Raw genomic sequence first — 21,871 nt, 5'->3', positions numbered from 1 at the left:
TTTTAAAATTGCATATTTATAGCAAAAGATATATGTGTGGAACTTTCACACATGATGGAATACTTTTTCTACTGTAGAGGGAAACAGTGTGATTTTTCCTGACATAAATTGGTTTAAGATCACATTTTAGTGAGTTATAGGCAAGATATGGCATTTTGTTTTTTTGTGAGATAACAATATCCTGTTGCCTAAGTTATTTGTTTAAACCAATTATTCATGGTTAATATTGCATTTTTTCTTATTCCTAGTGCTCAATCATCCCGTCATAAAATACTAATATAAATAAGCATTTAATTTCACATGGATGTGAACAGCTTCCACAGGCTGCTTAAATCAAATTTAAAATAGGTGATTATTAAGGTATCCAATAATATATCTCACTAGACTCATGAGACTCTATTGAAATTCTTTATCTGGATTCTCATTGTTTTAGTTGTTTTTATATACATTTCCTGATATATTTATTACTGAAATCAACCGGACTCTGGACAGCATGGAAAATTTACACAATAAAAAGACAATAAATAGAATAAAAAATGAGCCTCACAGAATAAAATTGACTAAAACAGTAACTAAAAGTGAAACATGAAATCTAAACCTAAACATTTATTTCCATAAGATTAAGAAAGTTGATGTGAGTGATCCCTTCAGCTTTTAAAACTATTTTGCAATTGTTTGATTCATTATTATTTTTTTTGTCCATAATTGAGAATTGTAGGTTGGGCTTTTAAAAGCATTAATGACTTTCTGCCCCTCAAGCTACTTCAAGCTTGTTAATAAATTTATTGCATTAGCATTACATTTCAAGTCATGGATTTATACTTCTGTCATGTTCTGGCAGCTTCCATTCCCTTGGGGATTAACCTGAGATCAGGAAGTCTCCGTGATTCATAGGATTGTCACCTTCCTGGTTGTTTTGTAGTTTAGTCCTAAGGGTGTTTTGCCCACATGTGCATCTAAGGACTTGCATTCAGTCTGTCAGAATGCTTTCAATGGGCAATGGCTGGTCTATTTTCTGAGAACTGTAGATCTTTTAATTTCTGATTTAAATAATTAAACATCCTTCTGCTGTAAGCTAGTAAAACCATGTTTCTTACAGACTATTCTGTATCAGATTCTTTCCAGAGAAGTTGTTCTCAGTTATGATGGATTGATTTGTTTGTTTGTTTGCCAGAGTGGATTAGCATACTATAAATAGTGGGGAAAGAATTAGGAAAAGCTTTCTCTGCCAAAGGTTTCTTCTTTCTACTTGCATTTTGATTGGAAAACCAGTCTTCCCTAACTCCTCCATCTAGGATTCTTCTTATCATCTTATTTTCTTATCCTGAGAGTCTCAACTTAACTTTGTCCTGAACTATTAATTCTGTGAACAGTGCAACTGATAAGGTAGAGTCCATTCTGCCATAGTTTCCTTCAAAGGGGGAAAAAAAAGCCCCAGCCAAAAAAATTCTCCATTGTTTAATTTTTTCAGAATGATTAACAGGCATTGAATTCCAACTGCAGGAATCTTTGGAATCACACAGGCAAAAATAGGAAAATACCCTGTCTCATTTGAAATATATATATAGAAGAATGGAGGTTCTCCATTCACATTTATGCCCATATAAGATCATAAATAACATTGCTAATGAAACATTTGTCGTTCAGTTACTGCCTCTTTATCTTAATACATTTACACTACATTATGAAAATTTATTATTTTAAGTAAGAGTCTGCTTTTGAAATTCTTTGGAGGAGTAAAAGATGGAATATTTTTTCTAAAATAAATATATATTATTTTCCTTTATGCACAGTGGCAAATGCAGTTATTTAGATCGGGATGGAAATGTTTTGGCATTAAAAAACTACCTTTTTTCGTTTAGATGGACAGGGATTGCCATATAAATTTCAAACCAAACTTTCTGGGATTATCTATTTTCTGGAAGGGTATATTATTGTTTTCTTTGGGCTTGGTTTAATTACTGAAATAAGATTTATACTCTTTTATTTTTAGTATTGTATGGAAAAATAGCAAGAATTACAATGCTGCTTCTTGGCAGTTGCTGTCAAACATTGCTGAAGCAACATCTGGAGCACTTGAGTTCCCCCCAAAAAGGGGGAGAGATTACAAACTGCAGGTGGCCTGGGAACATATACAACCCTGATTTAAAAAGTGTTCAGCAAGTGATGTCCACATCCAGTTGTACTAAAAGTGGGATTTTCAAGCAATATATTTGTTAATAAATAGTATAACAATTTTTACACAATGTGCCAGCTATTTGAAAAGTTTATTATAAAGCTATTTTAATTTGTGTAGTAGCCTTCAGAATAACCAGAGAAGGGCTTCCAGTCGCACGCAGTAGTACAGCAGCCAAAGGATTTCGAGGCTCCATGCCCTCTGGCTGAATTTCTTCCTGTAGGGCAGGCATGTCAAACTCGCGACGTCACGTGAAGTCGCGCAACGTATCGGACCGGTTTTGCCATTGCCGGCAATGGGATGGGCGCGGCTTCCACATGACATGTCTAGTCCGCAGGATGACAGTTTGACACCCCTGCTGTAGGGGATTCTAAATGGGGCAGAAGCTGCCCCAAAGAGGCGGCAAAGAAGGAAGGAAGTCCCGCGGACCACAGAGAGACGGCAGTTGACCCAATCGGTCCAGGAGAAGCCTTCCAGAAATCAACAGGAGAAAGGCTAGCCTAACTTCAGAGTCTAGTCCAAGCTACAAGCAACCAAAGTCAAAAAGCACTATTTTAAGCTGATTGTAAACAGCGCATTTGAATCTGGGAAAGATCATCGGTTTTCTCTATTGTACTTATTAACTTTTTAGGGGGAAAAAATTCCCAAGAAGCAAAAAACCTCTGACTGTGGAAGAGGGGGATTTTTGCCCCACCCTTTTACTAACGGAAGCGGCGAATTAAACCTTTTATGGAGGACCAAAACATACAGAAATGAAATGAAATGAATATAAAACCTAAATTTGGATAAGTTTGGAATTGTTGAATGGTTAAGATTCTCATTTTAAAGGCAATATTCTATTTTGATAATTTGAAAAATAAACTGGTGCGGACATCTGGTGGTGGATAAAGACTATGACAGCTATGGCTTTTATACAGGATTTGGCAAAATCTGGAAAAAACTAATCTGTGCTTGTGACCTTCAAAGCTATAACAATAGAGAACAGCTGTAACAAAAAAAGAAAACAAATTGGGTTGCAGACAAAGAGGATTATAAACTTCAGGAAACCTTTTTGAACTTTTTGGATTATAAATATCTACTAAACTGTGACTCTAAAGCAGACATGTCAAACTTCCGACGTCATGTGACATTGCGTGATGTATCAGAGCTTTTTCTCCATTGCCGGCAATGGGGTGGGTGCGGTTTCCTGATGAAGCATCCAGCTAAAGCTATTTGCAGAGAAAAGAAAACCTCGATTCTTGACCACTATGGAAAATCAGAGACTTGCAGAAAGAACTTATCAAGAAAAAATAAATACCTTTCAAGAGGAGACATATGAGATGCTGCAACTAATTCAAACAACAATAACTTCAAACCACAAAGAAATCCAAAATAACTTTGAAAACAAAAAACAATTCATCTCCAATTTAACTTTACAACAAAAAAAAATCCCAGGAAATAACAATAGAGACGGAGCAGATAAAACAGATAACTGAACACAAATTCGAGGATAGAGTCTCAAAGATGGAACTTAACAGAACAAAGAAGTATGATTTAACCCAAGTGGGAAAAAATTTACAGGAAATATTGGTTTTGGAAAAGGCAACTTATACTTTAAGACCACAAGACAAATTTGAGGATAAGAAAAAAGACTGGTCAAAATGGATTGCAGAGACGTCAGGAACACCACTAGAACTGGAGAGACAAAAAATGATACGAGATACAGAGAGAAAAAGAAAGAAAAAGATTTTCAACAAACATGAAAGAGCAAATGCCTCTTACAATGATATTGTACGTGACTTATTTTTTATATCTACAGTGACACCTACAAGAATATGGAAAGACTCTTTGATTCAGCAGAATATATTGATTAAAGATATTGGGCAAAAGAAGAAGTGAAAATTAAGAAAATAGATGATGGGACTTATCAGAGAGAATATTTAAAAAAGAAACACCTATTTGAATATGGTTAAAGTAATAGAAAGATTTTGGATATGAATTTTACTTTAAGAGGGATTAGTCCCTCAAATAACATAGTACTCTCTCTTTCTTATCTTATTTCTTGATATGAGTAATATAAAAGAGTTAGAATGGCTTATATATAAGGACATATTTTAGATATTTAAATGTGATTGATTTTAAGAAAATTACAATGGATTGAAAAAAAATGTTTTGAATAAGAGTTAAAAGATCAGATGACTGGATTTATTAAATGGAATATTTAAAGATTAGATTAAATTAATTATGGTAAAAAAGAATGAAATTTTTTTGGAAATAAATATGTATTAGCTTAGGGGAAACATGGATGTTCAATAGTATACTCTCTTTTTATTCCTCTTTACTCTTGTTCTTTTTGTTTTCTTCTTTTAGTCTTATTTATTCTTTAAGTAAGGTAAAAGTTATGGGATGGTTTACATGAGAAAAAATAGAATCAAATATTTAAATGTAATTAACTTTGAGAAAATCTTAACCAGTAAGAATGTTTTGAACATTGTGGGAAAAACAAATGCAAACAAGAACTGTAAATGGGATCTATGATGAGGCAACCAGAATGACTAGATAGAAAAGAAATATTATATTGATGTGATTATTTGCGGAAATATTAGAAAAAAAATTATACTCAATTGTTATCTATCAAACAATAAGAATTGTATTACCTTAAGGTTGGTAAAAGAGAACATTATGGGAAGAAGAGGAAATCAAGTAAAGCTATTATGTGGATTATAGATTATAGAAACCAATTGTTAGCAAATGTTTTTAAATGTAAACCCAGACAACACACTGTTTACTGAATATTAAGATGACCATGTTAAAAAATTAATAAAATATATTGTATAAAAAAAGAATAACCAGAGAAGGATCCAGAGAACTAAAACTTTGGAACATCAGCAGGAATTGTGCTTGCCACAGAATTAATGGACTATTTTGCTTCCATCATGTTCTCTCCATTGCATAGTAATTATAACTTTACATCCTGAACTGCTGTTTGATCACCAATCTAATCCAATTTCATCTATAAATCAGTTAATCATTGAATCCAATTAGCATTAAGATAGCAAAAAGTACAATTTGCTTCTGTTTGTACAGAAGTTGTGGTCATTATATGGTCTGGTTTTCATGAGCATTTGAGTTTATAGTCCTTCTTTGTGGACATACTCTGTGATATATTATTAAATAGGAGGATTTTTCTCAGAGACATTGCTCGTTTCTTCTATTCTCACTTAAAATACTCTTCCTTTAACAATGAGTACTGTTCTAATATCAGCTTGAATTATTTTGCCTGGACTTATTCAGCAATTGTCCAGGACCACCTACGACCCTATAGTTTCCATTCCCTATGCATTGGGCACCATGTTTGTATTTGAAACTTAACAACATGAATCCAGAGAAATACATTCATTAGGAACTTTGGACTTTATTAGACAGATTATCTTAGATGCTGTAATAGTGATTTCTAATAACTTGTCAGAGATCCTTACAATTTTTCTTATACAGGAACCAGAAAGATATTTACTATTTTCTTCTTATTTATATAATGTAAGATAGAAGTAGAGTACCGTATTTTCCGGCGTATAAGACGACTTTCTAAACCCTGAAAATCTTCTCAAAAGTCGGGGGTCGTCTTACACGCCCAGTCGTCTTATACGCCAGAAAATACGGGTATTCTATTTTATTCCTTTACACATGTGGTTTGGCATATTACTCATCAAGTTTTCTCTCCCCCCCCCTCTCTCTCGCTCAAACTCTATATTTTAACTGGAAAAGTTGGGGGTCGTCTTATACGCCCAGTCTTATACGCTGGAAAATACGGTACTTCCTCTATTCTGCACCCTTAAAGAAACAATTGGTTGATAGGGATAATGTATCCCACAAAAATAATATATATTCTGATACTCAACTTAGCTACTCAAACTAAAAACCAAATACACAAATAATTGCTGTTTAACCTAGTATGATAGGTTAAAAACTCAGCTACCTTACTAAACATACTAAAAATGCTTTTTCATGAGGCAATTGGACTTTCTTGTTTTTCCTTTGAAGATGTTTTGCTTCTCATCCCAGAAACTTCTTCAAGGCTCTCATCCAAGCTCCTTGGATGAGAAGCGAAATGTCTTCAAAGGAAAAACAAGAAAGTCCAGTTGCCTTGTGGAAAAGCATCTTTGGGACAACTATGACCTGGATGATTGAGAATCTCTATAGACCTCTACCCTACTAGAATTACTGATTGCTAAATATTTGAGGAATAAGAGGAAACATCCTTGGTTTTCTTTCATATATATTAAAAGAACTATGCTAACGGTATATTGGTGATCTGAGACTAATTTTAATACACTAGTCCTTGCTAGAAAGAGCTACCCAGCAGGAACATTCAAATCCAGTACTGCCTCTCCAAAAATAGGCAACTAAATTTCATTTTTGATGTGTGCCGTTGTGCCCACAGTAAAAAAAATGACAAAGGTTATCTATCTATCTATCTATCTATCTATCTATCTATCTATCTATCTATCTATCTATCTATCTATCTATCTATCTATCTATCAGCACTTATCAGAAATGTGATTTTTGAACTTTGACTTTGATAATTATGGAACTATTCACCGATACCTCACTTTTTTTCTTCATTTTCAAATTTTGTTTTATTCAAAACATTAAAAAACAAACTCCAAAAAAGGGAAAAGAAAAAGTAATACAAAAGCAAAACAGAACTAGACTACACAAAAATGTGCATAAAAAGGAAAAACAAAACAAACATATACATAAATTATGTATTATCACTTTTTATATAGCTATTACAGTTGATATATTTCCTTTTCCTCTTTCTTCCTCTGCATTCTGCATTGCATTCCTATCCTATTATCGATCACCATGAAATCTTACTTCATATTCTGGTACGTAATTCACGTTAGCACTGTGTTGGAATAGAGCTTTAGATTGGTTCCTCAAAATATTATCTCTAGATGTAGTAGTCCCACTGCATTTCCCACTTGGGATCTGTTCACAGATTGGCACTTAAGAAGACAAAATCTTAATTGTTTGTGTTTTGCTTCATTCCCCTCTCCTCCACAGAATATTCCTACTCTGGGAAGTGTAGCAATTACCATGGTGCTCCATAATTGTGATGAAGTAGCTGTAGCTGGATTTGGTTATGACATGAACTCTCCCAATGCACCACTACATTACTATGAGAACATCAAGATGTCTGCCATCAAAGAGGTAAAGAATTTGGGGTTTAGAATTTATTGCCTACATACCTATGTTAAGTTTAATCTATATTCAGAAGTTAAACAAAAACCTTTGAATTCTAGGAGACAAAGGATATCTTATCTTCATATTTTTTATTTGCGCCTATCAGGTATGAACTGCCTATTTTTGGAAATAGGTTGGTGGATTGCTCTTGGCTTGATTCCGCAGGCTTCTTAAAATGAAACAAAATAATATTATAAAATTATTAGTTTTCTTTACAAAGTACACAAGCAAGTTCAACAGTTGCTGATTCATTGTACTTCTAAGGATTCAAGCAAATAACATAGTTTATTTCACATAGCTGCCTGCAGGTTACATTTCCTGAATAGCTGTGACGAAAACAGTAAGAAAAACAGGGTTTAAAGAATTAAATGAGACACTTAACAAGGTTGGCTATGCTGCATTCCCTTCACTTGATTATTATTAATTCAGTTGTATCTTGAACAGGGACTCAAATTGCTTTTAAATCATTTTTAACAGGCTTACCAAGAACAAAGCTAAAGGTTACAGTTTTGCAGGGATGTGAATAATTTTTATTGGAAATCCTAAACAAAGCTACATTTTCTGAAGTCCTTTGGGAAAAAAATAAGACTACAAAGATATATTGATCAATAGGCATGCACATACTTTAAGAATCTGTAAAATCAATGTTTTGCATAAAATAATAACCATACAGAATCTTGCATATGATAAAATAATTTACAACAGCTCTCTATGCCAATCCTGCGGCCTCCTTGTTTATTTAAGGAGCTGCCCAAGAGTCACTAGAGGAGTTGCCTAGACCAGTGGTTCTTAACCTGGGCGATATTGCCCCCCAGGGGGTGATTTCGTTTTTCAGGGGGGCGATGGAACGAAAAGGGGCGATGTGGGGGTGAAGGAATGAAAAGGGGGCAATATGGGGGCGATGGAGTGAGAAGTTTGGGGGACACTTTTGAGACTTTTTTGTACAGTGAATGGCTGTATATCTGTCGTAGAAAAACATCAGGTCGCTCGCTATTAGCGGATTGAATTGTGTTTTCAAATGTTCCTCCAGCTAGCTTCAGTACAGAACACCATACATATGTGAATACACATCGCTTATCTTCATGCGTGTTGCGCAGCAGCCTCTACCCATACAGTGGTGCGCCATTGGCCAGAATATGGGAGATATGGGGAAAAGACTTGAAATAAATGATTTGCATCGATATGTCCTGATGACAATTTTAAAGAAAACAAAAAAAAGGGTTTGCGTAAATTGAAGAATTATTTCCTATGTTGTGACTGAGAGGTTATGTTGGGGGAGGGGGGCGATGACAACTTCCTCATTGGCTCAAGGGGGCGATTCATTCAAAAAGGTTAAGAACTACTGGCCTAGATCAATGTTGGCAAAAAATGAAAAGCAAATCCATCTAGATATGGGGACAACCTCAAACTTGGATCTACACTTTCATGATAACAGCAGCAAAGTAGAATTACCTTTTTAGCCCTATTGCATCTGGAGAGTGGCTTCCATCGACCCTTTTTACAATGACTTCTATTCTTTTAGGGAAAGATCAGTCAGACGAATTGTGTGAACTGTTAGCAGGGCACTTTATAGATAACATTAGTGAGAGGTGCTGAGGTAAAGGCATGAACTGATATCTGGGAATAGTTTTGCCTGAATCCTGAGGAAGTGGACAGAATCCTTGGAGAAATCAAACTCTTAAAGATAAAGACATCAAGAGGCTTCATCTCTAAAGTTTACTGAACCAGCAGTGTCTACAGTGGAGGAGCTGTTCACCATAGTATGAAAACCATTATGAAAACAAATACAGGCCAGTCTTTATTTTGTATCTTTTATCTTCTTCCCCTAAGGATTTTTTTTTATTAAGCTAGCATTTTAGCATGAAGAATGAATTCCTCACAATCCATTCCACGTAGGTTGCCTTTTCACATTACCTGCTATTTGGGGACAAGATTGATCTTCACTTCTGAGCCACAAGTTCTCTTAGGTTTCACTTCTAATGTTAGGAGAACCATCTGCTTGCAACTCTCCATAATTTATTCTTCAATCTTTTCCATGTTGAACTAACTACATGAGAAAATTGCATCTGTGTTTTGTTGTTTCTTTTTAATATTAATGATTCTTATTGGTAGTCACCTGGAATTTAATTTGAAAGGTAAAAAGGATAATAATCTGCCTTTATCATTTTCTCCTTCTCCCAGAAAAGTAAAATGAGATTTGCTTGAAATCTGCAGATGATACTCCAAAATCAATAGCTTGCACAAATGATAAGAAAAGAGGTAAAAAAATTAATCATTAGTGCTCCACAACGAAGGGGCACATATTTTCCCAATTTCCCTGCACTTTGGAAAACCATTTGAATCCTTTGATATGAACAAGCTGATAACCATAATTCTACTTTTCTTTACATGAAGAAAATCCATAAGTTTCATGTTACACGGTTCCTACTGACAAGATGTCTCATTCCACTATTTGTTATAAACAGCCATTTTTGTTTGTGCTAAAATTTTTGGATAGTAATACTTAGCCAGATATGTACAAGTTTTAGAAGTATGATGGCATCAAGAAAGAGAGCAGAAAATTAACCATCATAACTTAGGGACACATAAAGGTGAGGGAAATCTTAGGAGGGTGTATTGGTTTACTTCTATTATTTCTATTCAGGGTTAATAGTTACACATGTATTAAAACCTTAAGCAATTTAATTGGAGTTAAAAATTCTACTTTTTAGCAATCAGTCTTTGGGATTCACCAGGAAGATAGGTGTGACAGTGTGAAACCTAAAAGAACCATTGGATAAAGTGACTTTTCTGAATTGCTTTGTTAGAAGAATGGAGTCTAGCAAAGCCCAGCACACATAAAGCTACCTGGGTCATCAATCTTCAGTGAATGCCTTGATGACAGCCAAGCATTAAGGGGGTTAAAAATCTTTTTGCTGTCATTTTGTGCTACCATCTGGAGTTTTGCAACCCAGCTATCACAGACCTGATTGCACCATAAGCCAAAAAGTATATTTGTGTCTTCCTGGGTAATAGAAGAAAATAACTGTTAGATTATGATCTGTATAATACTTTAGTTTTAGCTGTGAAACTAGCCAACTTTAAACTAATGGTAAAGACATTGGTTTAGAGTCACTTTTAAATTTGGATTGCTGATAATGCTAAGTCTAAATTATTTTAAAAATAGAACTAAACTTTGCTAAAGTCTTCCCTGCCTCTAAACAGGACTGAACCTGTTTATGTAGGAAAGGCAGCTATATATGGAAGAAAGATGGGGGGGTAGAGATGGAGAGGGGGGCATTCTGAGATATGTCTTAGACATAGCATGTTACTTAGACATAGCATGTTACTTAAATTTTTTTGTACAAAAAGTAGCAGAAAATAGATCTAGGTGCCTTAGTAATTTATTAAATCAATGGAATAACCAAATCAGAAAGGGGATAGTTTGCCTACATAAAACAGGTAGAACAATGTCTTCCCACCCCCTGTTAAGTCCTAGTCTTTGTTTCAAGAAGGTAAAACAGCCCCTCCCCGAATTCTCTTTGTTTTACACAGAAAAAATAAATAGAAACTCTCTTCCTGATGTTGTTCCAAGTGTATGTGTATTTATTCATAGGAGACTCTTTGGGAATGTCCATCAACCAGCCGTTCTATTGTGCTAAGTCTTAGAAGGAACAGACCTGCAGGCTACAGCGTGTGTTCCCTAACACAAGGTGTGTCATTGATTTACACGCAATGTCTACTTGACATATCCCTGGACACCCTTTAAAAACCCAATGACTCATCTCTAGGGAATTTCTTCTGAATACACATAAAGCTAATTAATTGCATTTGTTTCCAGCTGGGTGGAGATGGCCCCTCCTCTACAAAGATGTGGGTGATATAATTTTAGTACAGAATAGAAATAAATGCTTTTTCCTGCTACTGGATTCTATTATTTGACGTTTGTACTATGTGAAGGCCAAAAAATGCTCACAACGCAGTATCTTACAGATTGCACATGGAGAAGGAAAACACATACAGTTTATTGAGATTACTCATGAATAAACTGATGTAGTGTCCTTCAAGTTTTTGGATTCTATAATCCTCCAGGATTTAAAATGGACACCCAACATTAGAACCATAATTAAAAAGGCACACCAAAGAATGCGTTTCCTGCATCAACTCAGGAAATTCAGACTGCCCCAGGAGCTGTTGATACAGTTTTATAGAAGAATTATTCAGTCTGTCATTTGTACTTCTATAACTGTCTGGTTTGGTACAGCAACCAAACAGAACAGATACAGACTCCGTCAGATAGTTGGACTATAGAAAGAACAACTGCAATCAGCCTGCCTTCCATAGAAGACCTGTATATTGATTGGGTCAGAAGGAGGGCTGAGAAAATATCTACAGATCCCTCACATGTAAACTGTTTCAACTCTTTCCATCAGTATGTTGCTATGGGGCACTGCATGACAAAACAACTAGACCAGTGGTGGCGAACCTATGGCACGGGTGCCAGAGGCGGCACTCAGAGCCCTCTCTGTGGGCACGTGTGCTGTCGCCCCAGTCCTAGGCCTTCAGCTGGGTTTTATAAAACCTTTTCGCTTTAGGCCTCTGCCGCCATGTGCAAAAAAAAAAGGTTCAATCAATCAGTCAATTTCAACTTCTCACGGAAAAAAAGAGATCTTGCAAAGTTGGAATTGATTGATTGAACTTTTTAGTCCCACCCAGTCTGCTGTTACCACCGCAGCCACTCCCACCCAATGGGCCACATCCACCCAATGGGCCACACCCAACCAATGGGCCACACTCACCCGGCACCCGACGAGTGCAGTTTGGGCACTCGGTCTCTAAAAGGTTTGCCATCACTGAACTAGACAAGGGACAGTTTGTTCCCTTATGGTATCACTCTGCTAAACATCTTAACTCTCACAGTACTGTCTAATATCTGTGTATATTTACCCATGTTGTATGACTATAGTGTACCTTATCTTCTTTACTACCCTTTCTTATTGGTATTATTATAATGATGATAATTATTACTCTGTTGCTTTGCATATACAGTGTATATGCTTCTGCATTAGAAACTAATTCCTTGTGTATCTAAAAACACTTGACCAAATAAAGTATCCTATCCTATCCTTCCTATCCTATCCTATCGACATCCTAGTCCTTTTTTCATAAATGTAGTGTAGTAGCATTGTGAATATTCTTGAGGCAGCTGCTGCCACACAAGGCCTTCTTCCGGAAGTCTTGTGAGGAAACTCATTTGTACTTGAAAAGAAGGCCTCACATGGCCAGCAACTGTCTCTTGAAGGGCCAGGGATGCTTGGAGCAAGAAGACAGTGAAGCTGTGATCTGGGGGTAGTAGAGGCAGTAGAGCGCAGGGTGCCAAAAATGCAGAACTAGGGGCAGAAAGCTGGATAGGGGGATTAAAGTTCCCTGCAGTTGTAAATGCAGGTAGGATGCCATGCATCTAAATTTTGAAGAGATGACTACTGGGCCACTGTACAGCTGTAACTTTGGAGATCAGGTGAAAGTACCATTCATTCAGCACCGCAGTAATTCTGAATAGTCACTGAACTAATTGTCATAATTTCAAAACTACGTGTAAAGAAAATGTCATAAACTAACACTTAGAGAAGCCATGAGGGCCTTGAAAAAAATTAGATTTGTTTAGATGCAATTGTTTTTCCTGTTATATTCAAGTTTGAGTTTGAAGAAGGATAGAAAAAGCATTGCAGCTTTTGACTTCTGTGTGAAGACTCCTGAGAAGGTCCTGGATAGACAAGAAAACAAACAAATGGATCATAGAAAAAAATCAATTCTTGAGAAGTCTAGAATGCCGGAAAGGTAGGAGGAAAGAGAAAGCTAGGTGGATGGACTCAGAGTGTCAATAGGCATACATTAGAAGGCCTCAAGGACCAGTTGTAGACAAATCATCTTAGAGAAAATCTATGTAATTACTAAGAATGCTAACTTGATGTACGTTGTCATCATCACCATTCCACTGTAGTATGTAGATCAAATCTTTGAACTGTTTTTTGAAGAAAATAACTTGCCTTTGTTCTTTCAGAGAAAACTGTGGACTAAAAAGCAAGATCTGATAATGTTTTAAAAACAGGGCTTTCCCCAGAGGCATTCTAATAATTAAAGTGAAATCTTTTCAGTACTGGTTCTACCTACTGTCTTCATGTTGTCTTTCTGATTCCTCATATTGTTTCTCAGTATCTGATGACAGTTCTGTTGTCTCTGAAAAAAAGATAAATAATGCTTTGCACAGCATTAGAGAATTCAAATAAATTACATCTTAACTATGCAACTATTAATTGTAAATTAATTATAAATTAATTGTAAATAATTTTTATTTCCTTCTCCGGAATCTCAGTCCTGAGATATCACTTTCTAATATATTTCCTTCTGCATTACTAGTTCAGCTTCATTTTCTATGCACTTTAATAATATGAAGTTTATGGCCATGGTCAGCACTCCTTAGAACAGCAACTGAAATGGATAAGAGTTTTCAAAATTAATGTTGACAATATTTTCCTACAGAGGTTCAGGTTTCTAAAGGGATAGTGATTTTACTGGCTGTAAGAATTAGGATAAATTTAACTGTGTTTACTTTTGTGGCCAGAATGTAACTGAAATAGCAGAAGTGAACAGCAAAGAGTTCATTATAACTGGAAGATGCAAAGAGTTGTGATCCATTTATACTGCAGCATTTAAACCAGATAATGAAAGAATTTGAGCAATTAGATAAACATTCCCTGGAAGGAAGAGGCAGAACAGCAGCTAAGAGATTAAAAGATTTCTAAGCTGCTTACGCATTAGATGAAGTGGACCCTACACAATGAAAGCCTATTCCATAATAACTTGTTGTCTTGTTTGTAAGATACCACAAGACTCTTTGTTATTTGAATTGCTTAAACTTCCATACCAAAATGAAAAGAAAAAAAATAGTGTCTTAAGAACAATATCAAGCAGAATTTCTAGACCCCTGCCTGCTTCCTCCACTTTAATCAATGCCAACAGAAGGAAGACGCAAGGAACAAAAGTGGTAGAGGATTGAGATGGCAGATGTTGTAGCTAAAGATTTGTTCAAAGCCTCAGACCATCCTAACATTATTATTTCTGTTGAGTGACGTGCCACCCTAGTAACAACAGGGCATGGCTGCTAGAATAGTCTGTTTAGTCCTTGGCAGCATGAAAGAGCAGGATGATAATTAAGCAATGTGAGCAAACCTACCATTCTTGTTTATGCATATTAAAACAGCAAAGTATACTTTTCACATCATCGTAACGATGAGAGAATGAATAGGCTAAAGCTGTCACATCTATGTTTTACTTAAGGAGTGGAAAAAATGCCTTGTGAAAACAACAACAACTTTCATTCTGTGCCAATCAAGTCACTCATGCATTGAATTCAGGAATTTTACCTGGAGTGAATTTGAGCATACAAGGCAATAGTTGTTGTATACAGTATAATAATGTGTAACAGCCACAGAAAAGTCAAATGTTTTTATTTGACCAACTGAATCATAAAAAAAATAATCACTTATAAGCTTTTTTGGGGTTTGCAAAAACTCTTTTTCACACAAGTTAGTTAACATTCAGAAAAGGAGAGAAAAATATGGCTATTATTCAAACAATGTCTGCACAAAACTTAGGTCTTGATGAGTATAGAAGTGATGTTGAATTGGATTGGGGATCCCCCAAAGCTTTGCTGGGAGGAAAAGCAAGAAAATGATTATTTTGGAAATAAAATATTACTATTTACTTAATTTGTGAGAGCACAGATCCCTGTCTAGGTAGAAAAATGACAGAACTATATTAATTTTGGTTTTGACTTTATTGCTTTTAGCATTATGTTATTTATTTGTTTTATTGCTAAAAGCTACCTTTAGAACTTCTGTAATAGAAATTCAAAGCATGAATCTATTAACATATGTTTTAAATAAAATAAATACACAATCTATATATTATCAAGGGTAGTAATTTAAACTGTTATCCTGCACAAAGATGCCTGAGCAGTTAGCTGACCTCAAAAGCTCAGCAGGGTTAGCCCTGGCTAATCCTTGGATACAGAACCAATGGGGAATTCCAGGGTTAGGATTAGATTGAGATGTTAAAAGAACATGCTGGAAAAATACAAAACTCAATTATTTAAAACTCCCAAGAACTTTGCACTAGGAGTCAAGCTCAATTCAACTCTACTATATAACAAATGTCAGTCAAGGTCAAATTAGGTAGGATTAGTTGTGGGAGAGAATTGTCTTTCAAATAATATAAAGCCAGTGTACTTTGTGCAAGATCATGCTTCTTCTGAATAGGATCTTGTTACTTAATAGGTTTCAGTGTCTTCCAAACACTCCTTAAAAAAAAACAGTATTATCTTTTCCATGAAAGAAAAATTCCTTAGAGCAATACCTTTATTAGGCTAACCAGAGGTTTTAGAAATAGTTTAAACATTTCAAGTATTCATCATACAGGATGATTAGAGTCCAAAAAATGTGGGTGAGGAATGTGGCTGATGTGAGAAATAAGCAGGACAACAGCCAGTAGGAATGGGCAATATGAAAAAAAAATTGGCAACTAGAATAACTTTCCTATAAAGAGAGATTATGATATTTGGGGATTTTAGCTTTAAAAAGAAAAAGTATGGGACATAAAGAAGTGCATGAAGCCAGACATTATGTGGAAAAATTATTTAGAAAACTTTTTTTTCTTTCTCCTACAATAGTAAAATGGCTGAAATTGCTATCACAAGGCATTCCCATATATTTTTATTTCTGTTGCTTAAAAATGAGATTTGACAGATTCTATGGTGGATAAAACTATCCGTGGTATTTATTGTGATTTAATAGAACATTGTCTTAGAAATGATTAATTTTTCTGTAATGTTTTTCAGTAGTTGAAGAATCTGCATACCGTGTCTAAGAGTGAAAGGATGTTAAAATAACATCTGAATTTTACATTTTCAAAATTTGGGTATCAATCGTGTTTTATTTTTTTCTTCTCAGCAGCCCTAGATATGTCCTGGATGAAACTATTTCAGTACCAATAGAGCATCATTTAAATTTCTGAGTCTTTCACCATATCTTATCATTAGAGTTATACAATTTTCATGGCTTCAGGATCAAGTTAGGTTGTTTTATTTCCCTCTCCCCATCTCTTAAAGATTTAGAGATATAAAAGCTTGCACATTTTTGTGACATTTGAGTTGGCTAGATAAATATAAAGACTGGGATTTCCTTATATTTCTTTTCTGTTGGCTAGTGGGGCTATCTTTGTATATTGTATGTATTTTCTTTTTAATCAATGAACATATCAAGATTATCAAAAATATATAGATTTTATAAGGGTTATCAAGAAAATATTTTATTAATTCCCATATTTTTCTAGGTTGCATATACAAAAATACTAAAAGTGATTAAAATCACATGTATGCTACTTCTGCCTTTCCTCTAGATTCACCTGGTATTCTACAGAATATGCTTCATCTTTGGTTTTGTGGAGTTGCTTTCTACCTTTTCCTGATGTTCCTGTTAGTCCTGATGGAGCAAAATATCAGGCCGCCCAATCAATACTGTAATTCTGCAGAAATTCTGTCTTGATCCCTGGAGACAAAAAAAAAGGTTTTGCACCATGTGGAACATTTTTGTTGGAAGAAACACAAATTTCTTCTTTCTGTCCTCTCTTCAGATTTATCAGAAAGTTTGTTGTGAAACTAAGAGCAGCTCAGAGTCCCTCAGAAAATGAGAGTTTGGAAGGCAGGGAAAAACGAAGGGGAGAGAGGCTACATGTGTTGCTTCAGGGTCCAAGGACAATAATAATAACTGGGGATATTATCTTTGCAACAAGAGAGCTGTGGCTGTTCCACAGCAGTTTTGAATTTGTGTTCTTTGGATAAAGAAAAGGGTAGTCAGGACATTGTCATCACAATATCTTTTGCCCTGTCTAGAGTCCATCCGGTGCAGTAAGAGCATAATGGAAAAGAACAGTAATATTGAACATGACATCATTGAGTTAAGGGAATCTGGGACAATTATTCATGGGTATGAGCCAGTTTAGTGTAATGGTAAAGGTGCTGGCCTAGAAATAAGGAAAAAGAGTTCTAGTCCTGCCTTAGGCATGAAAGATGGTTGGGTGACTTTGGGCCAATCATTCTCTTTTAGGATGATTGTTGTGGAGAAAATAGGAGAAGATGGAGTATTATGTGTATTGTATTCAGGGCCTTGAATTCAATAGCAGGACACAGATTACCAAATGCACATATAATATCAATAACCAAGAAATGTTTGAAAAGCTTTTGATTGCTGGTTTCCTTTGTAAAGAACTGCCATTTGTCCATTTTCACTATGTCGTGTTTGGTTTTCCCAAAGGGCAATTTCATTTGGTTCATTAGTCATGTTTATCATTTTCAATAAACTGTTGTTTTTACTAGAAATGGCAATCTTTAGTTTGTGTTGGAGACTGAGTTGCTCTTTTCCATCTGGATTGCTAGGGCTTTACAAAAGCTGGGAACATTTTCAGGAACCAAAGTATCAGTTGCATTTATTTGCAATGGTGAGTGTTTGCTCCAAAGTCATGCTTTGGTTTTGCTTTTAATAGCCTGGCATCCCACATAGCCAGCCCTTCAGGGAATACAGGTGTGACAGAGCCATCCAGTCTTCTGTCTTAAAATGGACCTAGTAACTAGCGGTTGTTAGGCAATGTGCCACTGATGCATAATGCAGAGAAGAGATGGCTGTTTTTAGTTTACAATAGCAGGAAAGAAACATTTCTGCAGCCGGCAATGCAATGGATGTGACATGGAAGCTGAAGGACCTATGGATAATGATAATTGTTGTATGCAACTTTTCTAAACTTGGTCCCAGTGTCTATTAGAAATTGCTTGGCATTCACTTTCCAGCTGTCAGTCTGTTATCAATTGAACAAAATGCCTGTCTATTTCAGTCTCTCTTTGGGAATTTCTTCACCCTTTGCAATAGTACCATTTAATTATACATATAGCAGCAGGCATTTGGCCTCAAAATTAATAGCTTTGCTACAATTGAATAGTGGCATAGTAGGTTCCCCCCCCCATTTCTTTTCCCTGCTCTGTATTTGATTAGAATCTTTGTAACAGTAGCCAGATTTTTAACTATATATTCATAAAAATATGATGATACCAAACTGCTGGGGCACAGGAGATTTAATGAAAGAACAGTATTTTTTTAAAAAAAGGTAAATCTAAGGCAAAATATCTGTTTCTACAACATTTGAATCTAGATACTGATTGAAAACAACTGAAGCCTAAGTCCAAAAAGCTTATCTCAGAAACTTGCCTAGATTTTAACACTTTCCAAGTGTTATAATTGGTATCTCAGACAGGTTTACCCCCCCCAAATGAATTTAGGTGATTTTTTTAATCTTCCAGAGAATTCAGCATTTATCCTGGTGGTCAAGCTCTGCCTTTATTGCTACTCTCTGCCAGCCATGGCACGAGATACTGATTAACTTGTCTTCATGGCCCCATATTAACCATGTCTGAAATATTCTGCATGATTAACCTATTAGATGCAATGCTTCTAGCATTCTCATGATCAGTTTCTGTTTGCTTTCTAGTATCCCCAAAGAAGTTAATGAGATTACTTGTGAAGATATAGTCATTAGCTAAAGCAAGATTTAGGGGTGCAAATGCAGAAATTGGTAAAATTGGTAAAAAAAACGTAAATGGTAAAGATTTGAGCCACTTGGGGAAAATTATTTGCTTAGTTTGGGGGTAATTTCCTTTCATTCTTTCTTCTAAGGGAGAATATTCATAAATGTCTATTAGTTGTTTCTATAAATGAAAGTTTACAGTAGTTGGAAACATATGTGGAATAAAGAAGACTATTAAGGGCATGAGAAGAAGCTCAAGATCAGGAAAGAAGGTCTGGGGATCAGGGACTATTAGCCACATTTACATACTTTGTATACTTTATAAATAAAATGGATGAAGATTTCTGTTTCATCTATTTAAAGATACAGTTATGGAGTTTGGACTAATCAGTCCAAACATCTTTGGATCAAGCTTGTAGGAAATGAGAAGCATCTAGGCTACCCTGCATAAATAAACAACTAAAGCAAGTTTAAAGTATTAAATTCTAGGAAAGATCTTTATATTTCTTCCAACAGGTACTCCCTGAAATTGTTGGAATGAGTTCTTTTGAATCCGATTTTTTGTATTAGTAGATTTGGAGGTCAAGCTCCTAATTCATAGAGAAAATTAGATTTGTCAAGAAATCGTAACGAAATGATGAAAAATTAGACTATTGCATCAGATGGCAACTGCTGTTTAGTAGTCAACTGAATTTTTGCAGTCCAAATTGAGTAACCCTATAAAAACTTCACTACAATAACTTAAAAGGTTTTCGAGGCTACAAATTAAGTTTTAAACTTCTTTTCCCTAACTCTGAATGCACAGTACTCACCGTCTCTCCAATTTCTTTTTCAATGTGCGCCCAGCAGACATGGTTTCTTTCTCATTTCTCTTCCACTGCTATTTATTCCCTCTCCTCCTACTATTCAGGGCTGTTTCTGTGCTCTGCATCTTCCTTTGCTTGTCCATCAGTGACAAAACCTGACATATCAATGGGCAGGCATTATATCCTATCTTGCCTAAGCAGTTGTTCGGGAATTTCCATGGCTGAAGGCTTTGATGTGATTTCTTTTCCTACAACATGAATCTGTACCAGAAACCTTGAAATGCATGAAGAAAGGAGTGCAGCACTCCATATGATAAATGAGATGGGAAACAGGGTGTACGCTGAAACATTCTTTACAAAACGACTCAATATTTTTATACAGGAAGAATCAAGAAGATACAGATACTTTAATTTCTTTATATGAATGTTTTCTTATAAAAGCCAAGTTCTGCAATTAATTTCTATAAACAAAAGTAGCTGTTGATAGCTCTGAAAGTGATCACAATTTCATATTCTCACCTTAAATATCTACACTTAAATTATATCAGTTCTTTCAATTCAGTTCATTCCTTTCTGCATAATATCAAATGCAGAACAAAATACGGCACTCCTTCCCACTCACATACTGAAGGGCAAATTGCATTTTTTCATTTTAAAGCTATCCTGTAGAAACAAGGTAACTAGTATTTCAAATATTATATAATGTATAATATATGACCTGATGCATGTACCCCCGTTAGCTAAAATATTTTATCAAGCTGTTTCTAGACCAGCCTTCCCTAATCTTTTACTTCTCAGATACAGTAGACTAACTTCTCATCACACCCAGCCATCAAGCAACTGATATTTTGAGTGAAAATTATGAGAACGATAGTCTCTAGCACATCAGGTTGGTAAAGGCTGTCTTAGATTTATTAAGGTAGTTAATTCCTCTGGCACCTATGTGTACCATGTTTGTGTGCATGTATATATGTAGAGAGGAAGAAATTTGTACCGTGATCAGAAATGTGAATAATTGGTTTTTGGGTCTATCTGATGGAAGACTTGTCCAGGGCAACCTCTTGACTTGGACTGTATGCTGAGAGGGTTATGTATACCACTTGAAGAGTGTGATTCTTTTTTCTCTCTTCTTCTTCCTTTACCCCTCTCTCTTCCCCTCTCTCTTCCCCCTCTAGTCCTGGACACACAACATCCAGCGAGAGAAGGAATTCCTGCGTAAACTGGTAAAAGCTCGAGTAATCACAGACCTCACCAGTGGAATCTGAAGAAAAAGCTCAGCAACTGTGCCAGAGAGCACAGCCAGGTGTATCCAGCTAAGGGCAAGGGCAGCAAGAGGTGTATAGCAAGAATCCCAGCTTCTTAGAGATGCCCTTGGATCCTCTCCCTGGCTTGCTTTGTCTGCCTATGCCAGGGCCAGCAGGAGAACAGCAGCTTTTGGTTTAAGAGGGCCGGGCCCTCATTTGGAACTGCAAGAGGATGTTTTGCCAGAGATAAAACATCGGCGGAGAGAAGAAAAATAGGCTTGTGAAACAAAATAAATGTGTGCCAAGTGGGAACAGGAGCCAGGCCAGTGGCAGCAGTGTTTGAATGTATAAGGCATTATTTTTTTTTTTTTAGTAGCAAGAGATGAGAATTACAGCAAATATATCAATGGGCACAGTGGAGCCTAGCCTTTGAACAAGCCTGGAGGGATGCTTTCATTAGTACTGCGTTTAGCCTGTCCCTGGGCCAGCTATGGCCCCTCTGCAGGCTCTCAGTTCATCCAAGGTTTGTCTATTGTTGGTGCTGCTATAATGTCAAAGTATTATGATCTCTGTTTGCTCTAGATGGAGCAAATGAGAGTTCTATTAGATCTTCAGACTCCCTGCTCCTCAGGGGGCCTCCACTGCTGCCACTGTTCATCTGGCTACATTTTTAGACTATTCATCAATTTCACCTCATTATGTTGGACAAACTTAACCTGCTTTGCAGGTTCACCACAGATTCTGCTGGCAGATAACCCAGTATTTGTTTTCATTAGCATCCATATCATGCTTCTGAACAGCATGACACT

The 21,871-nt window shown here is 35.9% G+C and overlaps 1 protein-coding gene across 7 annotated transcripts in view; it reads left to right on the top strand.

The window, feature by feature from the left end:
- Nucleotides 1-21,083, top strand: part of ST3GAL3 (ST3 beta-galactoside alpha-2,3-sialyltransferase 3) — a 168,056-nt gene extending 146,973 nt beyond the window's left edge. For 4 of the 7 annotated variants that reach the window (XM_015811356.1, XM_015811358.1, XM_015811357.1 and 1 more), the window contains 2 exons: nucleotides 7,223-7,369; nucleotides 20,994-21,083. In XM_015811356.1, coding sequence (XP_015666842.1) covers nucleotides 7,223-7,369; nucleotides 20,994-21,083 — 237 coding nt within the window. The remainder of the gene's footprint in view (nucleotides 1-7,222; nucleotides 7,370-20,993) is intronic. The other 3 variants (XM_015811361.1, XM_015811360.1, XM_015811359.1) reach the window with 1 other exon arrangement.
- Nucleotides 21,084-21,871: the final 788 nt, after the last annotated feature.

This window comes from Protobothrops mucrosquamatus, unplaced genomic scaffold, assembly GCF_001527695.2.
Source record: "Protobothrops mucrosquamatus isolate PMUCROS unplaced genomic scaffold, P.Mucros_1.0 scaffold39, whole genome shotgun sequence".
In the NCBI taxonomy this organism is placed as follows: domain Eukaryota; kingdom Metazoa; phylum Chordata; class Lepidosauria; order Squamata; family Viperidae; genus Protobothrops; species Protobothrops mucrosquamatus.
Note: the sequence above shows the minus strand (reverse complement) of the source record. Positions and strands in the feature narration are given on the sequence as shown.